This window comes from Protopterus annectens, chromosome 8.part0 (genome assembly GCF_019279795.1).
Source record: "Protopterus annectens isolate FY-2018-M chromosome 8.part0, PAN1.0, whole genome shotgun sequence".
Classification (NCBI taxonomy): Eukaryota; Metazoa; Chordata; order Ceratodontiformes; family Protopteridae; genus Protopterus; species Protopterus annectens.
Window position 1 is genome coordinate 1435558752 of NC_056741.1, and position 23028 is coordinate 1435581779.

Genomic DNA, 23028 nt, shown 5'->3' on the forward strand with positions numbered 1-23028 from the left:
ACCACTCCAGTAGCTAGATATAGTATAAAATGCAGCTATGATGATGATGATGGAGTTTCTTCCAGAGCAGCTGCTGCTGGCTCAGTTATTAGAAGATAAGTCTGGTCATGCAACCAGCCCCTATCTGAATATTTCAAGGCCAAGCGGCTTTTGAATAGGCTAGCTGCCTTTTTACCAGCCTTACGTGAACACGGTAAAACTATGGAAGACTGCAGACAAGTCTTGCAAGCCTCTGTGCTCAGGTACCAGAGGAAGTTATTATCCATCCAAGCCTTCTTTTATCAAAAGAGAATGCAGGCCTTCTCAGAAACACAAGAAGGTATCCAGAAAGAGATTTAAAGAGAAACATGAAAAGGGACCCCATATCTGAGAGGCCTCCCTTTTCAAATAAGTCAGTGTGACTATCTTCCCTTTGTACCCCCACTCCCTCTACTCTTACCCTTTTAAAAAGATTCACTCTTTCCATTCCCCAAACTGTGAAAAAAAATCTCTGCAGACAAGTGGGTACTCATCATCATTAAACCCTTTCCCACCTGCCATTCCCCTTCCTTTCTTATCCCTTTACTTGTCCTGTTTTCTACTGCCCTGTCTGGCAGTCTTGAGGACTGCTGGTGGTCCCCTTAGCTTCTCTTGCGCTTCCCCTCCTAGCTAACTACCCCCCTTGAAAGATGTCTACAGGCTGCTGGCTTAGAGATAGTCTAAGGATTTATGCTCATATGTACGCTTATGTACCCCTGCACTCACTGGCTGTGGTCATACGTGTGGCTGTGGTACCTCTGCTGGATGTTAGTGGTGAAAACCCATCTGTTTGGAATACTGCCACAGTGATCAGTAAGACATCTACTGTTATGGTAAGTTCTTACACAACTGTTCTTTCCTCATCTGTGAGGAATATTGTGGGGTAGAATAGGGGCTCTGCCTGAAGAATCATTGTTGTAAGAGTTGGATGTCCCAGTCAGGGCCTATTGTGAATGTGGTCTGTGGGAAGATTGGGTGAAGACTTTTTGTGGAACTGAGGCATGTACCATATCTTAAATAAACAGCCTAGTTGCAGGGATGGCCTGGTGCCGGGTTTGATAATGGAAGTACAAACATCAGATTCATCCAAGATTATGACTTCATACTTTCTAAAAATGAAAGAAAGTACAAAAAAAAAACTAACCATCTTTCTCCTCCTCCTCCTACCCTATCCGCCAAAGATGCTATGGTGGAGTGGTTTTGCATTATGAAGAGGCTTTTTAAAGCTTTTTAGTCTATGCAGTCTGCTTCTCCAACCTTTACCCATTTAAAAAGAAAAAGGTCCCTTCCCTTCTGGTAGGGACTGTTAAGCAGTCATAGAAGAAATTATTGGATTATACTTCACAGGTGGCATTTCTTGAATTTTTGAAGTCAGAATCTGAAAAAAAATGTATTATGAGATTCTCCTGTAAATGGGTTATCTTTTTCTGACACAGTATCTAGAATGAAAGACATTTTCACACAGGAAGAGAAAGAAGTCTGTAAAACCTCAAAAAAGATGTGTGCTCCTTCAGTTGAATACCTCTAAACCTCTGCCCCCCCCCCCCCCCGTTAATGCATTGGTAGATACCTCCAATGCTGCCTGTTGCTTCTCAACCTCCTGCAACCAAATAAAAAAATATAAGCAAACAAGCAAATAGGCTTTGAAAACTACCTGTGTCCCACAGAATTCCTTTCCTGTACCCCACAGCAGACAGAGCTGTTATTTCTATAGCAAAGGTTACTTTCTCCTTAACAATTCATTAATAACCCTGTGCCATCAAACAAAGATAGAAGAGCTTTTGATTGCCATAGGAAAAAATCCATAAATCATAGTTTTAAAGCATACAGAAGATGAATTTGTCAAGCTCATATGGCTAGATTTTGTAGGCAACATTCAATTATATGAATAAAATAATTGGTGAACTACCTTTCTCTGAGGTAAAACCCTCTTTGCTCAGCATGGTTTTGTCTGAATCTGTTATAAAACATGTCATAAAAAGCTTTATTTACAGTACAGAGGAAATCATTATGTTAAAGTATGAGGATCCTCAGAACTGGCAAATGGTAGTTAGTAAGAAAAGCAATAAAGAAAAATGGAGTTCTAAAGCTGTTTCTCTCAAAAGGAGGACATAAGGCTAATGAAATTGGGAATTCTCAGGAGGCTTGTACAGATGGATGAAAATTTAAAGCTGTTTTTTTCCAGAACTACTGTTTTTAGGGAAGACATAGAAGAGGGTGAGTGGCATTTTTTGGAGGAACCTTTACCTTCCAGTTCAATACAACTAGTGAAGAAAGCAGCTCTGAATTAGTAGACTTGTAGGTAAGCCACGTGCACCTCAAAAAGGCACAATAGGAAAATGAAAACATGAAGTAGAACAAATTAAAATGTAACTAAGGTTATAGGGGAAGATATTGGACAAGATGATCCTGTTAGTACTCACTCCTGTTTTGAGTTACAGTGCTGTCATATTTAGAGTAAGTAAAGCTTGGGATGAAACTCTACACCAGTTTCTGGTGCCAATACATTATAAGACACTAATGATGAAGTTTACGACATAGTCGCATGTTAGAATGTCAGTTGGAGGTGGACAAAATTAAGATAAGCGTGCTACCCAGATTTCTGTATACTTAGCAAAATTGTCTCTAGGAGAGAAGTCCAGTATGTTTGAAAGTAAATTCTTTTTTTGATACTTTTAGTGGCTAGTTTGTGGGAGTAGATATATTTAACTGCAATGTCTTTAAAGTTGTTCCACGAGATGTTTTTATTATTAACCCATTTTTTGGAAATACAGAATTTAAGTAATGCGCATACTGTGAATAAGATATGCTTACGCATTCCATTGATTGAACTAGGAATTATATGCAAAATCATTATCCCAAGAGAGTGGTTTTTGCGTAACCGACTTTTTCTAGTTGCATTCTTAGAGAACACCAGAGCTCAAGAGATTTTTTCACAGCTCCAGAAGATGTGGAGAATATCCACATCTTCCCCAGAGCAGAAGGGGCACAGTGAGCTTTTTTTGTAGTCAAATTTTTTGAGAACAGCTGGGGTATAATATGCATTGTTGATCATCACTTGCGTGTATATGAGGATTTTAAAAGGTGTACGTTTTAAGGTATTGTTTATGGTTTCTTGTTTTTGAATTATTGTGATATTGTTATTTAAGTTCTCCAGTACCTTTAGTAGAGTAGCGCGGATTTGTGTTTCAACTCATTTATTAATTTATAGGAATTTGAAATAATCTTTTCTTTGGCTGTTAAAGGTTTGATTATGTTTTGGGTATTTTCTATACTTTCTATTTCTATTTTGTGGTTTGAGTATTTTAGGTTAATTATTGATATTTGTCGAAGAATGTAATTATAGCAAGCTGGTGTCTTAAAATTTTCTCTTAGTTTATCTAGTGTAGCTTCCTTGTGTTGTAGAATATCCCATGCTGTAGTGTACAGAATACATAAAGTTAAATGTCAAGCAGGTGGGCTTTTTTATAAATAATAATCTCTGTTACTGAGCCCAAATAGTTGGTTCACTGACATATAAAACACACTTCTGAGATATCAACATAAGGATGACTTCCAACATTGTACTGTAAATATGTAATTAGCTTTTGTTAATTTATAAGATGTCCTTCATGGATGCATCTGCAGTCATAACAAATGGGTTGTCCTGTCATCAGGCAGCCCTTCGGTCGGCCGGATTCCAAAGTCTGGGTCCGGCTTCGGCTGATGTCGCACTTCACCCGACGTCATCTCTGCTGGTCTTCGGGTATAAAGGCATCAGCCGACGCCATTTTCCTCAGTCTTTCTTGCCGCGTGGCGCCCGAAGCAGAAGCTGTTCGCAAGTGCCGGTCGGTCAGATCCAGAGATTACTACTACCGAATACTACTTCGAAGACTTCTAAAAAGCTAAGTACCCCGTTGGGGACTCTTTCTTGCCTCAGCCGATGTCAGAAAAAGTCAATAACTGTTTAACTTGTGGGAAACAAATACCTCACAAAGATTTCCACTCTTACTGTTTGCCTTGCTTAGGCCCAGACCACGACGTAGCAGCCTGTTCGGCCTGTGCTTCCTTCAACCGACGAACGCTTAGGCGTCAGTCGGAGTTTGCTGAACAGTTTTTCGGCTCAGATTTTGCGTACATTATGCCGTCGGATCCTCCGACTACCCAAATTGTTAAAAAACGCAAAGAAAAAGACCGACAAGCAAGCCGCGAGTGTCTCTGTTTCGGCCGAAACCGAGAAAACTGGTCTATCTTCAGCCGAATCCATGACTACTACTGAGGCTCCTGCTACCTTATCTGAATCAGCCTCAGAAATTTTGCCTACGACTGTGGTTCCTACTGATTTATCAGACACCATCCCTTTGGATATCTCCACCCCAGCACGTGGTGCTGCAAAATGCTTACTTTGGCAGAAGATTTAATATCCTTAATTAGGGGATCCCAATCTCACCCAGACAGGGCCTCTCAGCCCCCAGAAAAGAGACCTAGAGCAGAGCCCCCCGAGCCTGTGTCCTCTGATGATTCTGCGGATGACTCAGACATTACAGACCAGCCAGAGGCTCCTTTTTCCAATTATGAAGATTCAGATGCTGAAGAATCCATTCCAGCTGCCTCTCCACCAGAGGAATTCTCCTTTGGGGAAACCTTACATGCCATGAGAGAACAATTCCAATGGCAGGGACAAGATTTCTCAGATTCAAGAAAGAGGCTTAGGACTTTTCTGCACTTACCACAACATAGGCCCTTAGCTATACCTCCTGTCCTGTCTGTTGTGGACGATGCATTTAATGATGTCTGCACTGCACCTGATTCTTTACCTCCAGCCCCTGCCAAACCAGATAGATTTTACAGGGTGCCAGACACTCATCACCACCTATTCAAGGCCCCACTTGCAGACCCCGAAACTATATCCCAGGGGCCTAACCCAGTAGCCCCGACCACAGCAAAAAACCCTATTCCTGCTGAAAGGGAATCCAGGTCCTTAGACAGATCGGGGCAAAAAGTCTACACCTCTGCTACTCTCTCAGCTAGAGCTTTAAACTGCCAGTTTCACATGATCCAATACCAAGAGTTTATGCTTGGTCAGTTAATTAATAAGCTGTCCTCTGATGACTCTTTAGATAAGAAATATGTATTAGAAATGGTGAATAACATCCAACAGGTTAGTAACCATTCTTTAAAATGTGGCTATGATGCACTGGAGGCTTCATTTAGATCAGCCATGACTGGCACAGTGATAAGAAGGCATGCATGGTTGAAAGAACAGGTCTTACCGGATCATGTTAAAGCTAAGCTATTGGATGCTCCTATGGATAAGGCCAGTCTATTTGGGGTACCTGCCCAGCAGGTAATGAAGAAAATGGAAGAGAAGGCAAAATCTGTGCAAACAGTTAAAGATTTCCTACAGGTTCAGTCACCAAGGTTTAGCAGGAACTGGCCTGCCAAAAATCGGTCCTTTCCTGACTCCACAAGATGACAAAGGGGCAGGAACAGACGCTCTAGGGGCAGAAATCAATCCAGAGGAGGTGCCTACAGAGGACGACAGTGGCAAGGCAATAACCGAGGCACAGACACAACCACTGCCACTGCAACAGGACAATCACAGTGACTTGGCTCTGACTCCGCCTACCAGGGAGCAAATAGCAGCACCATTAGGCGGTAAGTTAGCCTTATTCTCGAAAAATTGGCACTATATCACAAAAGACAAGTGGATTTTGCAAACCATAGACCAAGGCTACCAGTTCCACTTCCACACTTTACCAGTAAAAAGAGGAATGCCAAACCTGCCCCCAAATCAAAAAATAGAAGCCCTGCACCAGATAGCGGAATTAATAAAGATGAGAGCTGTGGAAAGAGTACCAATAATAGAACAGGGCAAAGGATTCTACTCCAGACTCTTCCTAGTACCAAGAAAAGAGAAAAGCTGGAGACCTATTCTCGACCTGTCCATCTTAAACACATACATCATTGTCCCAAAATTCAAAATGCTGACCCTACAGCAACTTCTTCCCATGCTGGGCAAGGAGTGTTGGCTGGTAACTCTAGATCTCAAGGAGGCATACCTGCACGTCCCCATTCGACCAAATTGCAGAAGATACCTCAGATTTCTTGCAGGATCAGAGCATTATCAATTCTCAGCATTGCCCTTTGGCTTATCTACTGCAGCCAGAGTATTCACAAAATGCCTGGCATCAGTAATCGCTCACTGCAGAGTACAGGAATCCAAATTTATCCATACCTGGACGACTGCCTGTTACAAGCAGACAACAAAAGCAAGCTGACAACAGATTTACAAAGGGTCATTTACTTGCTACAAGCCCTGGGATACACAGTCAATTTACAAAAGTCAAGGCTGATACCATCCCAGACAAGAACTTTCTTGGCGGAATTGGACACAGTCAAACAGATGGCATTCCTAACTGCAGAAAAACAAAAGAGCTCCTCTTTACTTCTTGGCATTAACAAAGCAGAACAAACTAACAGCAAGAAAAGTTCTGCAGGCCTTGGGCTTCATGGCATCATGCATAATCTTGGTCCCACATGCCAGACTGCATATGAGAAAGTTACAGTGGTACCTAAAGAATTTATGGTCTCAACACAGGCACAGCTTAGAAACAGAAATACCACTAATCCCATGCTTAAAACAGGAGTTCCTATGGTGGGCTCGGGCATGCCAGTCAAACCCAGGCTTGCCCTTCCACAACTTTCGAGCAAACCAAACCATCACAACGGACGCCTCAGACCTAGGATGGGGGGCTCACATGCTGGACAAATGCGTACAAGGACTGTGGACTCAGGACCAACTGCACCTGCACATAAACCAAAAAGAAATGCTGGCAGTAAAACTGGCAATCCTAAAATTCAGACCATTCCTCAAAGAAGGCCATTTGATGATAAGGACAGACAACACCACAGTCATGTGGTACATCAACAAACAGGGAGGCACTCATTCTTACCCCCTATGCAGAATGACTTTGGACCTTTGGAATCTGGCTCTCAGCTACAACATTCAGTTACAGGCAATATTTGTACCGGGAAAAGAGAACACCCTAGCAGACATTTTAAGCAGAACCACCTCGGATGCTCACGAATGGATGCTACACCCGGACATCTTCAAGGCCATCACAAAGAAATGGGAATGCCACAAATAGATCTATTCGCTTCCCACAAAATCACCAGCTCAAAAATTCTGCACAAGGACATTCCACCCACTTGCATGGAAGGTGGACTCTCTATCCTTCAGCTGGAAAGGCCTGACAGCATATGCATTTCCACCTCTTCCCTTGATGCACAAGGTACTACTGAAAATCAAAGAGGAACGTCCAAGGATAATTCTGATAGCTCCGAACTGGCCACGACAACACTGGTACCCATTGCTGAGGAGCATGTCTCGGGAGAAAATGTGGTCAATACCCTGATGCCTCTGATGTTAACTCAGAGCAACTACAACATCATACATCCAAACCTAAAAACCTTGCAACTGACTGCCTGGAACATCACATAGCAGTAACTAACCCAGACCTTTCACAAAGGGTTAAAGACATTATCCTTGAAGCCCGCAGACCTTCAACAAGAAGGAACTATGCAGGAAAATGGAAAAGGTTCGTCATTTGGAGTACTGAAAGAGGAAAAGATGTGTCGAACATAGATATTGCTAACATTCTGGAGTACTTGGCAGAGCTTCTACATACAGGCCTGTCCTATTCCTCCATCAAGATACATGCATCAGCTATTTCAGCAGAATACAGCTTTGATCCTCCTGTCTATTCACATCCTCTACTCAGGCAGTTCCTCAGAGGGATCAAGAATGTAAAACCTCATAGGAAACCACCATTACCAGCATGGGACTTGAATTTTGTACTAGAAAAGTTGACACTCCCTCCGTTTGAACCAGCAGCAACAGCAGATCTACAACACCTGTCATGGAAAACTGCTTTCCTACTGGCTATTACTTCAGCAAGGAGGGTTTCAGAACTACAGGCCTTAATGGCAGTGCAACCCTTCCTAATCTTCCATCAAGATAGGGTGTCCATGAGAACTAATCCTACATTTATGCCTAAGGTGGTATCCAGAGTGTCTTTAAACCAGGCAATCCACCTACCTACCTTCTTTCCAAATCCACAAAACAGAGGTGAAAGAATAATGCATACCTTGGATGTACATAGACAGTCACGCTACTACCTGGACAGAACCAAAGGTAACAGAAAAACTGACCAGCTCTTTGTAGCCTATGCAACAGGAAGGGAAGGAAAAGCAATTTCCAAACAGACAATCTCCAAATGGATAGGAAATTGCATAAGATTCTGTTACTCCTACCATGGAAAACCAATTCCACAGAACATAAGACCTCACTCAACAAGGGCTACAGCCACTACCACAGCTTTCTTAAGAGGAGTGGCAACCAAGGACATTATTGAGGTGGCTACTTGGACCTCCGTGCATACATTTGCCAAGCATTATAATTTACCTCTATATTCTAGATCCCGAGCAGGGTTTGCCACTGCTGTACTGCAAGGGATCCTGACTACACCATAACTTTTATTCCTCCTCCCCTAGTTTGGCTATGGTATTCTACCCATTTGTTATGACTGCAGATGCATCCATGAAGGACATAGTACAGTTTTGTACCTACCATAAATGTAGATGTCCGAATGGGATAGCATCTGCAGTCAGGATTACCCTCCCTCCTTCCCCTCTGTGGTACTCCTAGGGTATTTACCCTCCTAATAGCTAGCTGGGGGGGGGGTCTCTTATGGTGTATTTGTTTGTATATATGTACATACATGTTTATTTTTTGTGTTTGCCTTCTACTATTTTGGAAACATTGGCATCTATCCAAAATTTAGCTTTCCAAGAGGGCAATTGGCATCTGGGGCAAGAAACACTGAGGAAAATGGCGTCGGCTGATGCCTTTATACCCGAAGACCAGCAGAGATGACGTCGGGTGAAGTGCGACATCAGCCGAAGCCGGACCCAGACTTTGGAATCCGGCCGACCGAAGGGCTGCCTGACGACAGGACAACCCATTTGTTATGACTGCAGATGCTATCCAGTTCGGACATCTACATTTATGGTAGGTACAAAACTGTACTTTTTCTTTCTCTTCTTGTTTTTGGTTTTATATTTTCTTCTCTTTTTTTTCTTACACTCTGGGACATTAAAGGTACCCTGTATGCACAAACCCAACACTCAAGCTTCTTTTCATAATTCTGCTCTATGTTAACCTTAGATATGTTGAAATCATGTTCAGTTATTAATCTAAATGTTTTCTTGCAAATGTTTAAATGTTTTTCCTTGGAAAGTTTGGTTACCTTCACTCTTCTATGTAATACATGATGCATTGTATGTAAATCATTATGTACTAGTACTTTTTCTTTGTAATTGTGGAAAATACAATAAAAAGGAATTTTTCAAAAAAAAAAAAAAAAAAAGCATGTTAGCCAGATTATATTGGCTAGATAATGAAAAAAAAAATAGAAAAATTCTGTCGTTCTTGTTAAGAATGTCAAAAACTGCACTCTGTCCTGGATTTAAGAATGCACTGATTACCATGCATATGATAGAATTGCCATTTAATCACATTAATAAAGATATGCAAACAGATGTAATCCAGAAAGCTTGAATGAGGTCTGGTGTCCCATTTGTGACCCAGAGGTCGACAGGGCTACCAAAAAACAGTATAAAGGATTAGTCCAGATAAAATCACTTTAGCGTGCAGATCTAAGAGACTCCTTCTTATGCCCTCTCTCTCTTGGAGGAATAAAGATGCCTTGTTGAAGTGTCCAGTAGTTTATTCACTTAAGCAGGTAGATGGGCTATTGTTCTTCTAATACATTACCTTCATTAGGTCAGTTATTTAAAGCCAAATGCAGACAGTGGTAGAAGGGTCCTAGAGAGCTGATTGGAGGAAAATCTGGAATATGGAAAAACAAGGAGCCAGTCCCAAAGCTGAGAGGTTAGTACTTTGAATATTCCTGAAAGACATGTGAGGGTCCTCTGCCTCGGCAGCCCGTGGAACTTCATTCTTAATTAAAAGTTTTTTATTTTAATTTTTAACAAACAGTACAACACACTATGGGCTACTGCTTTATTCAGTCTTACTTGTCCTTGTGAATGCTTATATCACATATAATATGAGAGCCTGTGCTCACTTTTACAGGGCTCAATGTTTAGGTGAAAAAATTTGTCATTTCATTAACAGCCCCCCCACAAGAACACCACTTCAGTACCCTCTCCAAAGCCAAATGGCTACTGGTCTCCTACAGAAATGATCTACTCCTAGGTCTCTTCTTTTCAAACTACTTCCACTAGATTGCTTCCCACCCTCCCATAATAAAACCACCTCCTACAACTTCACAACCTCTCCCAGTTAAAACTGTCACTCCTGACACTCCAAACCAAACTGTATGTGGGGCAGCCTTATATCATCTACATTTACATCTTACTTGGCTTGGCAAGAGACCTACCGTTGTTCCTCCCAGGGAAGTCGGACACTTCTTTCAAAAACTCCAGCCTGGAAATAAGAATTAGTTGGTGGGTAGGTAAACCCAAATGTTTTGGCTTGCTCTTCCATTAGTCTCTCCTTGAAAATCTGCTATCATGATATGTAGCTTAAGCAGCTATGCTTTCCTTACAGAACTGCATTTTCCTCTATAATTTTTGTGCCTGTAATACAATGTGCTTTTTTCTTTTCATTTAAGGTTGCAGCTATTACTGGTGCTGGAGTTGGAAACTGGAGTGATTCCAAATCAGTAACTACAAATGGGATTGGTAAGTGATGTTACATAGTCTAATACTGTCTAAAAAGCCAGTTTTGTGACTATGTGTGGTAATTGACTCGAGTGTTTTAACCTAGTTGATTTTCATACTTTTGCTGGGATTTTGCAGACGTATCTTGGTGTCTTTAGTGCAGACATCTTCAGTATAGTATCAATCAGCATACTATAAATACTGTTCTGGTGAAACATATTCCCATCTGTTCTCTTTGGTGAAGAAGGTGTGATTGGTAAATGATACTGTTTCAGATAATGTAGCCAAATGAACGTCTGTAATCATTTGTGAAATATGGGTTAAGTATTTTAATTTTGAACTAATTCCAGTGTATGAAGAGTGATTTTGCAGAATTCTTTCTCACTACTTAATGATTAAACACCCTTACCTCATTTGCTCGTGGCAGTTCTTCGTGAATGATGTCTTTCCCTTGTCCCGCACCACTGATGCATCTTGTATCATATCAGCTAAGGTACAAAAGGAGAGAACACTGACATGGTATTATGAAGTTCAACATGGCTAGCTACATCAGAGATTCTTGTAAGGTCAATAAAAAGGTTAACAGTACGGATGACATCTTGCCAAATGGCCAGCATGGTGCTTCTACCCTTCATATAACCATGTTGACACTGGTTGAGAAGGCCACATTTGCCAGTAGTTTCAGTATTTTTGATGTGTTATGTTTTCCAAGTATTGGCTGTCACAGGTAATAGTGATGATGAGTAAGCGTGGAAGAAGCCTGTTTTTTGAGACTTTGTCTGTTATATTTCACTAAAAAAGGCCTTTTCTTCTAGTGCAATGGCAAGACCCAATATTTGTCATTAGATGTTCTTCACTGGAAAAATAGGTTTATTCATTGGAAAGGTTTATTTTCTTCATATGACTTTTCTGGTCCTTCGAGAAAAAAGAAACCTCTTTTAAAAATCATTATTGTCAAATTGTAGAAGGTTTTGTTTTTTTACTGAACTGAAAAATGTAGATATTTGCCACTGTAAACAGAACTTTTATAGATTCCATATTACCTTTCTGAGCTTCTTTTGTTGAGTCTGTCTTACTTATCTACTAAGACATATTGTTTAGCCTTTGCCACTGTACCTTCCTTGGGATCCCTAACTGACTTCTAGACCTACTGTTTCTTAAAGGAGTTTTACTCCTATGAAAAGGAGGCCATTGTTTCCGCTTGGAAACTGAACATTTTTCTGGAATCCTTGCCAAAGTCATCTTTTGAGCTACGTTTTACAGTACCTTTGAAATTCCTGTGTTGGAAACAGTCATATTATTTAACTAACCTCCTAAACCCTCAGCTCTACTACTATAGCCTCCTCCTTTCTCTCCCCCCTCCCATTCTCCACACTATTTATCTTCCCCCCACTTCCTATCAATGTCTATACATTGTCCTTCTTTTGAACAACGATTATCCTTTTGTTTTTACTCTCATACATAGTAAATTTTTAGACCATTGCTGTCAGTGCAACCCTTAATGTTCATAGTTTTTTTCTTTTGTTTTTCTCTTGATAATTAATTTTGTATTTGCTGTGTTATTTTTAATAGTTTTTGTCCTGTAGGTTTATCTTTGCTTATGTTTGCTGGGGCTCTTTTCCCTTGGGTCTCCACTGAAAATGGGTTGCTTACTGTCAGTGCAACACAAATAATTAATAACCTTTTATTTTTTACAATTATTTTGTATTGTGATTGTTATTTAATATTTGTATATTGTCACTTTATCTTTACTAATGTTTGCTGGGGCTTTTCCCCTCGGGTCTCCACTGAAAATGGTTTTGTTTGCAAACTTACTTGGACTAACCCAGTTAACAAATGTGAAATAAATAAATAAATAAATAAATTGAAGAGCTTTGTAAAGTTGCAGGCTCTTGTATTCCAAGAACTCTCTGTCTTCCATAAGAACGGACTGGTTCTCTTTACCAGTGTTTTGCTTGCCCAGCATTGTGCTCAGTTGTGCCTAGAGTCGGAAGATTTATCTCTTCTACTCGTGTACTTATCGTAATCTCTTGGATTCATGTATATGACTTTGCATTAGGCAGATCCTTGAAGACCATTTTTGCTTCTATTTCCAGAACTAAGAGAGATCCAAGAAAAAAAAGGTAATCTGATTTTTCTCTTTTGCATCTAATAGATTGATTAATATTTAGGAAAATGCATTTCCATCAGGAAGATGTTGTCCATTGAATTAATGACCTCTTCAAGAAATCATTAGACACATTCTACTTGAGCAGCAGCAGCTTCCTTGCATTTCAGAGGATGTAATTATTTTGCCAGGCGGAATCCACATTACCCTAGTTCCATGTGCTTATTATCAGGCACTGCAAAATATTTACAGTCTTCAAAAAACAGAAGTTGTTTTGTTACACTGGTTGTCCAAGGCATGTTTGCTGGAACTTCCATCTAGATTACAAGTAGGTAGTATGATGGGAAGACTGGATCACTGAAATGTGATAGTAACTTTGTCCAGCTATAAGGTACTTATGGCAACAAACTTGATCTGATGTTTTGGGGATGGATTGAGGCATTACGGGTTGAGGGAGGAGCTCCAGAGTATGCGGCCAAGTCAGACCCGAGGATTGGATCTGAATCCATATGTTGAGGAAGAATGAAAATGGACAACACAGATGCCTAGCTATGATGAGTACATAACTTTTAAATTCTGAGAATAGTAGTGATGTTCAGAAAGAAATGGCATGAAGATGAACCTGGCTGCTATTAAAGTGGTTTGTAATCACGCCATAAAATGTCGCTGTGATACGGGGTTGTAGCAGAACAGTAGCAATGAGTGATATGATAAGAAGACATACTTGGCTGGTGTTGCAGCCTGTGCAAGAAGATGTAAAGGGACAATTATCAGATGCCCCCTCTGTACAGGAATATGTTATTTATCCCTCCTTCCCAGAAGATTTCCAGCAAACTAGAAGGAAAGGGTAAAACTGTGGAGTTAGTGAACGTCTCTGCAGTTATGACAGAAGTATTCCAACCAAACCTCAGCAGGTTTACAGGAAGCTGAATGTAACATACTGGTTTAGACTGGAGGAGACCTTTGAGGTGAAAAAGAGACTTGGAAAGATGACAGAATAGAGGTAGGAACAAGGTTGGGGGGAGAAGCAAGTCTCAACCCCCAAATGAAAATGTATCTTAGTATTACTGTTCTGCCAACCATCTCTTTTTTATCTCCCTTCTTCCACTCCCTCTTTTCACATCTTGGGGCTGCATAACTTGTCCATTTCAGACAGAATTGTTTTATTCTGAGTATAAGTGGTAATTATGCTGCAAATTAAAATTCAGGGCAGTTTCTGCTTTTATAGAGAGACCTTGAGTTCTCCTAGACTATATCCTGCTTGTATACCCTCAGCTAGATAACTTCAGTGCTGTAAGGCAGTAGAGAGCTTGCTTGTTGAGGAACAAGGAAGGGATTTTATTTCAGGCTTTTTATTTGTCCAGAGCTGTTTGGCTTATGAGGACATGTCTGTTGAGGTTAAAGTTCTTAGAGGTGATCAAGTTCACCATGCTGATGCAACAGTCGCTGTAGCCTCTTCTGATCCTAGAGATGCTTTCTTGTCACTTTGTATGTGAAGGAAGAATATGTTTTCATATCCATCCATAAGAATCACATACAGCAGATCATGTTCAGGGTGGGACAAAACCACTGTTTTCCATAGCCCCAATGTATTTATGAATTGCCTAGCCAAGTATTTGCATATTTAAGGACTCAGCGGATAATGTTCCTTTACCATGGTGACTGTCATATCCAGGCATCTCCAGCAGAGGGCATTCTTAGGTAACTTAACTTCGTGATGCACTCCTTAAGTCGGACAGAATGCAGCATGGTGCCACAAAAGAGTGTTTTTTGTGGGGCCCTGCTAGACACGGGCAAGGGCCAACTATACTTATCTAAATGTAGAGCACTCCAGTTGAAAGCTTACTTTGCAGGTCTGACATAGTGATACATGTCGACTAGGCAGTACTTGAGGTATTAAGTTGTATGTCTTCCTCCATCCTAGTGGTCTCCCTAATCATACTGCAGTTGCAGTAAATCCAGTGATACCTCAGAAACCTGTGGCAGCAACTCAGCCACCCTCTGCACTAGGTAATGTATGATCCCTCTGATTCTGTCATCAGGTTTTATTAGTGGGGTATAGTAGGTAGAATATGTTCAAAGCATGCCAATGGGTACTACACAGCAGACCCCAACACTTAAAATGGATGCATAAGATTTTGCCTTGGTGATACATTTCACACCATTATTAGTCTAGTGAACATAAGGCACATACATTCTTCACAATCTCGTCCACCTGAAGGAGACGATGGCCATGATCCTGGCCTTAAAAATATTTGGATCACTTTTTGTTTTAATACTTTCCACCCTACTAATTGTCACAGACAACCCCCACAGTAACATGGTATGTAAACAGGCAAGTAAGCACTCACTCTTTCCAGCTGTACATATTGACAGTAATGGTATGGAAAATGGATTCCCATCTGGGGCTCTATCTCCAGTCATGTTATGTTCTCGCATGCCAGGAGAATAGAGGAAGACAGATTAAACAAAGACCATTCTCGACAGCCATGACTGGAAGCTTGATCCTAAAGCTTTTGTTTACTGACAAAGAAATGGAGTCTTCCATTAACAGATCTCTGCATCATACAAAGATTGAAAAACCAAACCAGCAAATGGAACAAGCAGGCATGATGTAGAAATTACACCACTTTAATAGTTCAAAAACCACAGGTTAAACACTATTCCACAAGTTAAGCGCTTTCTTCCCCAACTGCAAGGGACTTCATCAAGATCATACAAAGAATGACAACTGAAAAAATGTCATGCTCTGTTTATTTCTTTCGGCATTAGAACATGGAATGTCTTAAATGTTCCATGTTAAGGTGGCCTCTGTATGACAAGATCAGAGTAGATAGGGCCAGGTTCCTTCTGTTATTCCTCGTATGGCCATTAGTGGCGAGGTTTTCTCAACTGGTGCAGCTAACAAGGGAGGGACTACTGCTGCATCCTCAGAATTGTATCCTTGTAACATAGGACACAGAACTGTGTTGCACCCCAGCATGAAGAGTTTCAGATTGATAGCATGGGTCCTCTTAACCTGATACCATTCATGGACCAGTTCTAATGAGAATTGCTTCACATTTCCTGGAAGCTGTGAAGTCTAGCTCCCAGAAGTCATATTTCTGTAAGGGGAGGAGGTTTTCCTCATGGTATTCAAGGGATGGTAAGGTGGCTTGAGGCTCTTCAGTATTTAATATCTCTCTCTTGTAGATTCATAGGTTAGTACTAGGCTGACTGCCCTTGCAGGTCATTTTAAGCCTAGCCAGTTATCCTGTTTGGTTCTTAAAATTAACCTGTCCTGTTGAAGTTTAGATTCATCTAACCCTTTCCAAGATTTATATGTATGTATTACTCTACTGATAATTACTAGATCAAAACATAGATATTTGAAAGGGACCATGCATTGGGATAAAGCATTTAGGAGCTTCCTCTGGCCATTAGTAGTAAGGGAGGGGAAGTCATTGGATACATTTCCTATTTCCTGTCCATTGATCTAAGTTGTACTTAAATGTGGTCAAGGATGAGCTTTGTTTTACATGTATTAGGGAGTTTGTTACAGAGCAGTGATATCCTCTGAGATATACCTGTCCAGCCAAATTGTTCTGTTAATGTCGCATTAGGTCCCTGGATTGAATATTTCTCAAAATTTGAGTTGCAGATGTAAAGTAAGTCCATCAGAAATGGGTCGAAGGATACCTTGTATGCTAGACACGTGGCATCTATTAGAAGTCTCTAAGAGACCAAATATGGCCTATATAGGACATATTGTTTAGGCCTCGTATCATTTTTGTATGGTGCCACTGTGGGTGTTCCAGATGTGTGTGTGTAAACAGATACATGCCAAAAGGGGTATTGTACTCAATGATTGGCCTAAAGAGGGCTGAGTGAAGGGGGACAACGACGACCTTCCTGGATCTAGAAGTAATCCTTTTGTGTGTGAGCTTTCTTACCACAGTGGATGCATGCTAATCGAAAGTTAGGTCACTGTCCACATAAGTTCCCAAATCCCAAACTACTAGGTCAGCTTTTAGGGGTGTATTGTCTATGTAGTAGTTCCTGAGGGAGTCAACTTTCCAAAGGAAGCAGTAGTGCATTTTTTTAGTATTTAGCTTTATTCCATTCCTGTTTCACCAGTTATTTGTATTGGATATGGCTTCCTGTAGGATTTCCAAGTCTTTTGGAGATTCAGTCACTGCTCCTAGCTTACAGTTATCTGCAAACTTAGTTAGCTAGGGCCTTTTGGTATTAGCTTTAATTCTGAGAAGTTGATGCAGAACAGAAGGGATCATGGCACTGAACCTTGGGGAATTCCTGTCCTTTTTTGTGGAGGTAGATTCATCTATTTTGATCATCCTTTCTTTGAGCCAGTTGTCAATCCATTGGGTGATGAAGGTGTGCATTGCTAGTTTATTAAGATCTTCTACTATGTCAAAAGCCTAGGGCTGGTCAAGGTAGGTGGTCCATAACATATTACTTTTATCCATTGCTTTTGTGACCTTTTCAAAAAAGTCCATGTTGAATAAGCTAGACCTGCTTTTGACAAATCCAAATTGAAATCAGTCCAGTGTCTGGGGGTTCACTGTAACCTGTTCAGGGCTAGGGTATCTTTGGTTTTACAATATTTTTGTAAGATACTACCCTATTTCCTGTCTTACTCCTCTGTCAGAGTTCATTTACCAGCCATTTCAGCATGTCTTTCCATGGATTCCCCTCTTTCAATGCAGTCTCATGTCAAAATGTTTTTGAAAAGGGTTCTGCATAGACCTTCTAAAAAAGAAGTGACTCTTCCATGCAATCTTAAATTTGTGTTTGAAGAATTAGCATTTGTTTCATTTGAATCAGCTCCTCAGGCTGACTTGAGGTTCTAAACATGGAAAACAGTCTTTCTCATAGCTCTGTCCTCTGCAAGAAGAGCATTCAAGTTGCAAGCTCTTATGGTGGGTCAAACTTATAATTTTTCACAAAAATAGGGTTTCTTTGAGAACTATCCTTTTATGCCTAAAGTGGTGTCCACATGTACCCTAAGCCGATCTATCCATCTCCCTATCTTCTTTCCAGAACTTAAAAATAAGGGAGGGAAAGGTTACTTCATACTTTGGATGTTTGCAGACAACTCCAGTGTTATCTTGAGAGAACATAATATTGCAGAAAGTCTGATCAGTTCTTTATTTCTAATGCTGCTAGAGTTTTCTTGTATTATTGTTACCTTTTACAATGTTTGTATTTCTTATTGCTGGAGCTTTTCTTCCTGGGCCTCCACTGAAAAAGGACCTGTGTCCAGTCAAACTTTCCTGGTAAACAAATGTAAAATAAATAAATAATTAAATTTCTTGTGAATGTAAGAAGAAAGGGCAACCTATGTCAAAACAGACTATTTCCAAATGGTTGTCCCAAGCTATTAACTTTTGTTATTATGCTTAGTCAAACACTCTGCTTGTGCTATGCTGATGAGGTCATAACAAAGCTGAAATATGCATATCCATAGCTAGTGGGATTTGGCTTTATTGGCCTGAAATTGTCCATTAAAACGACTTCAAACATAAAAGTCATGGGCAATCAGAATCACCATATAGCTGAAACACCTGATGTTCATAAGGGTCATTTGCATATATCCCATGTGCCTGTGTTACAGGAGGTTTGGGAGGTCACTCATTGGAAGTTCTAGCTTGGCTGGAGTTTTCATTTAGTTTTTACTTGTTCCCACCACAACAAAACTATTTCAGGCAGGGTCAAGACTCACTCTACTAGGGCCTTGGCTTCATCTATGACTGTTTGGAAAGGGTTGGTTTCAAGAATTATTTTGGAGGTAGCAGATGTTCTTCATCTCACATTGCTGCAGTCCTAACACTTGGGTAGTCCGCTGTCCAGTCGGCCCGAATACCAAAGTATAAGGCTGACGTCGGTCAAGGCGCATTTGTCTGACATCAGGACGTCAGGGTACAAATGCGCATGACCGACGTCATATCCTCAGTCTTTTTTGCCGCATGGTCCGATGCAGAAGCAGTATTGCGAGTGCAAGTTGGCGTTCTGAAATTTTCTGAAGTTGGAGTTTCAGACCGAATCAAAGTTGGCTAAGTACCCCGTTGGGGAATATTTTGTTTTTTTCTTGCCTCAGTATTTAACCAGATGTCAGAAAAAGTGAATAACTGTATTTCTTGTGGGAAACAGATACCTCATAGAGATTACCATACATTGTGTATACCTTGCTTAGGGCCTGAGCACGACGTTGTTGGCTGTCGCTCTTGTGCTAGATTTAACAAACGCACTATTAAGAGAAGATTAGATTGTGCCAGGTTAGTTTTTGGGAAGCGTTGTAATTACAACATGCCGTCGGATGCTCCGACGCCCGCTTCGCCTAAAAAGCGCAAGGACAAAGCAGCGAAGCCTAGGGTGGAAGAACCGTCTGTCCCGGACGTCGGTTCTTTAGAAGGCTCGGTGGAGCCGGTGGTTCTACCAGAAGTTCCTTTGGATTCTCAGGGAGAGACTTTACTATTACAAGATGTGTCCTCTCAGGAGGTAGGCCAGGCTGAAGGGGCTTCTCAGGTAGCTGTTCTCCCTCCCTTCCTAAGGTGGTTAGGCCCTCCCTTCTGTTTCCAAGGCTCCTTCTAGAGGCAGGCCAGGGTTAACTTCAGTGGGGGTCTCCCCTAGTTCTTCAGGGTCTCTGCCTAAGAAACATATGCTTAAAATGGCAGAAGATTTGATTACTATGATTAGAGGTTCTATACCCCCTGATAAGAGGCCTAGGGTGGAACCTGAGCTTGAGAGTTTTGAGCAGTGTTCGAGGCTTCTGAGTCTTCGGCTGAGGACTTGCAGGAGTTTCCTCCTTATTCTGATTCTGATGTGGATGACTCTACACCTTGGCTTCTCCTCCTGAGGATTTTTCTTTTCAGAGACTCTTCATTCCATGAGGGAGCATTTTAAATGGGAAGGTCAAGATTTCTCTGATTCTAGGAAAAGGCTTAGGGAATTTTTGTTTCTACCCCAGCATAGGCCTTTAGCTATACCTCCTGTTCTGGATGTGGTAGAGGATGTTTTGCAGAGGCTTCCCTGAACCCTGATTCTTTGCCTCCTGCCCCAGTTAAACCGGACAGGTATTATAGGGTGCCTGAAGCTCATAAGTATCTTTTAAGAGTCCTAGGGCAGACCCAGAAACTGTTTCTCAGGGCCCTAAAGGTGTTAAGGCTTCTGTTGTTAAAAATCCTGTTCCTTCTGATAAAGAGGCAAGGGCTTTGGATAGATGGGGGAAAAAGGTGTATACTTCTTCCACTTTAGCCATGAGGGCTTTGAATTGCCAGTTTCACATGTTGAAATACCAAAATTATCTCCTTTCACAATTGAAGTCTAAGGTAGATGCTCTGGCGGAAGGTATTGAGTGTAAAGATTTGCAGGATTTAGTTCATGTTTCTGAACAGGTGGGTAAGCATTCCTTGCAATGTGGTTTTGATGCTGTACAGGCCTCTTCGAGGGTGGCAGCCACTGGTTCTGTTCTTCGCAGGCACGCCTGGCTCAGGGATCAGAATTTAGCTGAACATGTAAAGACAAGGATTTTAGATGCTCCTTTACAATCTGATGTGTTATTTGGTGCCTGTGGACGCAGTTTTAAAGAAAATGGAGGACAAGGCTAAGTCTATGCAGACTGTTAAAGATTTTTGCAGGTTCAGCCTCCAAAGTTTAGTAGAAATTGGCCTACTAAGGGTGGACTTATCCTTCTTATGATTCTCAGTCTAGGGGTAGATCTAGGCGTGGTAGGGGCAGAGCTCAAGGTTCTTTTAGGCCTAGAACAGGCAGTTCGCCTGCCCAGTCTTCTGGTGAGGGCAGGGGTCAGTCCTTTCGTAAGCAGACCCAATGACTTGCCTTTTCAGCTGCCAGAGCCTTCTCGTCTGGCAGCACCTTTGGGAGGAAGGCTGGCACTTTTCAAAGAAAATTGGAGTGTTATTACCCAAGACAGATGGGTATTGGATATCGTTCACCACGGTTACAGGTTTTATTTCCATACCTTGCCTCCTTTCAAAGGCATGCCAGACATTCCTCCTATACAAAGAAAAGAGGCTCACAAGCAAATTTCTCTGTTGCTCCAGATAGGGGCCATTCAGCGGTTCCTGTGCCAGAAAGGGGCCTAGGATTTTATTCTCGCGTGTTCCTAGTACCAAAAAGGGGAACACGTGGAGACCAATTTTGGATTTGTCTATCCTCAACACTTATTTGGACATTCCCAAGTTCAAAATGTTGACGTTACAACAGCTTTTACCTCTGCTGGGCAAAGATCACTGGATGGTAACTTTAGATCTCAAGGAGGCTTACCTTCATGTGCCTATCAGACTCAGTTGCAGGAAGTATCTGCGTTTCGAGCTGGAAATTCCCATTATCAGTTCTCTGCATTGCCCTTTGGCTTATCTACTGCCCAGAGTATTCACAAAAGTTCTGGCTCCAGTTGTAGCTTTTTTCAGGCTAAAAGGAATACAAATCTATCCTTACTTGGACGACTGTCTGATTCTGGCTCAGGAAAAGGAAGAGCTTCTTCAGCATCTGGAATATGTGATAGCAGTGCTAAGATGCCTGGGGTATTCTGTGAACGAAATAAAGTCCAGTCTAGTACCCTCTCAAGACATGTGCTTTCTGGGTGTGAGACTGAATACAGCAGCCCAGATGGCCTTTTTAACCCCGGACAAACAAAAGAGTCTATCCCTTTACTTCCATCAACTATCTCATCAGTCCGTGCTGACTGCAAGGACAGTCCTTCAAGCATTAGGGTTCATGGCATCTTGTATTCTGGTGCTTCCCAATGCCAAACTGCATATGAGGAAGCTACAATGGTATCTCAAAAATGTATGGACACAGCACTGCCAGGATCTGGACACTGTCATTCAAATAATACCTTGCATTCAAAAGGAATTTTTGTGGTGGGCTCAGGAATGTCACCTAAACAAGGGACTCTCTGTGACCCGGCCAGAGGCGAGTCAGATTCTAACGACAGATGCCTCAGACATAGCTTGGGGAGCTCATCTGAATGGAAAGTGGATACAAGACAAGTGGCCTGCCAGACTACAGCATCTACATATCAACATGAAGGAGATGTTAGCAGTCCAGTTTGCATTGATGGCTTTCAAGGAGTTACTTCTGCCAGGGCAGGTGTTGATTCTAACAGACAACACAACTGTCATGTGGTACATCAACAAGCAAGGGGGAACACATTCTTATCCTCTATGCAGGCAAGCAATGATTTTGTGGGAGACTGCGCTCAGCCTGCAGCTTACTCTTCAGGCAAGGTTTCTGCCAGGAGCACAGAACTCCTTAGCAGATGTTTTAAGCAGGCAAATCATGGATCCCCACGAGTGGAAACTGGATCTTCATGTATTTCAAAAATTGACAGTGTCATGGGGAACTCCAGACATAGATCTGTTCGCTTCTCCACTAAACCACCAGCTGCCAAAGTTTTGCACGAAAAGGTTTCATCACACAGCTTGGAAAGTGGATGCTCTTTCGTTGAGTTGGGAAAATCTTCATGTGTATGCCTTTCCACCTCTGCCTCTCCTCCCAAAGGTACTCCTAAAGGTCAGACAAGACAAGCCAAGGATGATTTTGATAGCTCCAGATTGGCCTTGGCAACACTGGTACCCATTACTGAGGAATCTGGTAAGAAAGCCTCCATGGCCTTTACCTTTAATTCTACACCTTTTGTCTCAGAGGGACGGTCATCTACTCAATGTCAAGCTTCACTCTCTTCATCTAACAGCCTGGCATATTCTGTTTTGAACCACAGCAGGTCTCAACTTCCTCAACAAGTTTTGAATGTGATTATGGAAGCCAGAAGACCTAGTACGCGTAAAGTGTATGCAGAAAAATGGAAGAGATTTTTATTTTGGAGTGCAGCAAAAGATTTGGATGTTTCTGAGCCTAATTTGAGTGTGGCTCTTCAATATCTTACTGAGCTATTGGACAAAGGTTTGTCTTTCTCTTCCATTAAGATTCATGCTGCAGCAATTTCAGCTCACTATGATTGTGACCCACCATTGTTTTCTCATCCTTTGTTCAAGCAATTTCTTAGAGGGGCAAAGAATATAAGACCCCCACGTAGAGCTCCTACTCCTGCTTGGGACCTCAATTTTGTGTTGGAGAAACTTACTCTACAACCTTTTGAGCCTCAGCTACTGCTGAGTTGAAATACTTGTCATGGAAGACTGCTTTTTGTTGGC

The 23028-nt window shown here is 41.5% G+C and overlaps 1 protein-coding gene across 1 annotated transcript in view; it reads left to right on the forward strand.

Moving 5' to 3' along the window:
* The window catches only part of SORL1 (sortilin related receptor 1), a 5131225-nt gene that overhangs the window by 4374059 nt on the left and 734138 nt on the right, over positions 1-23028 (forward strand). Inside the window, exon 38 of the mRNA XM_044081038.1 lies at positions 10698-10767. Coding sequence (XP_043936973.1) covers positions 10698-10767 — 70 coding nt within the window. The remainder of the gene's footprint in view (positions 1-10697; positions 10768-23028) is intronic.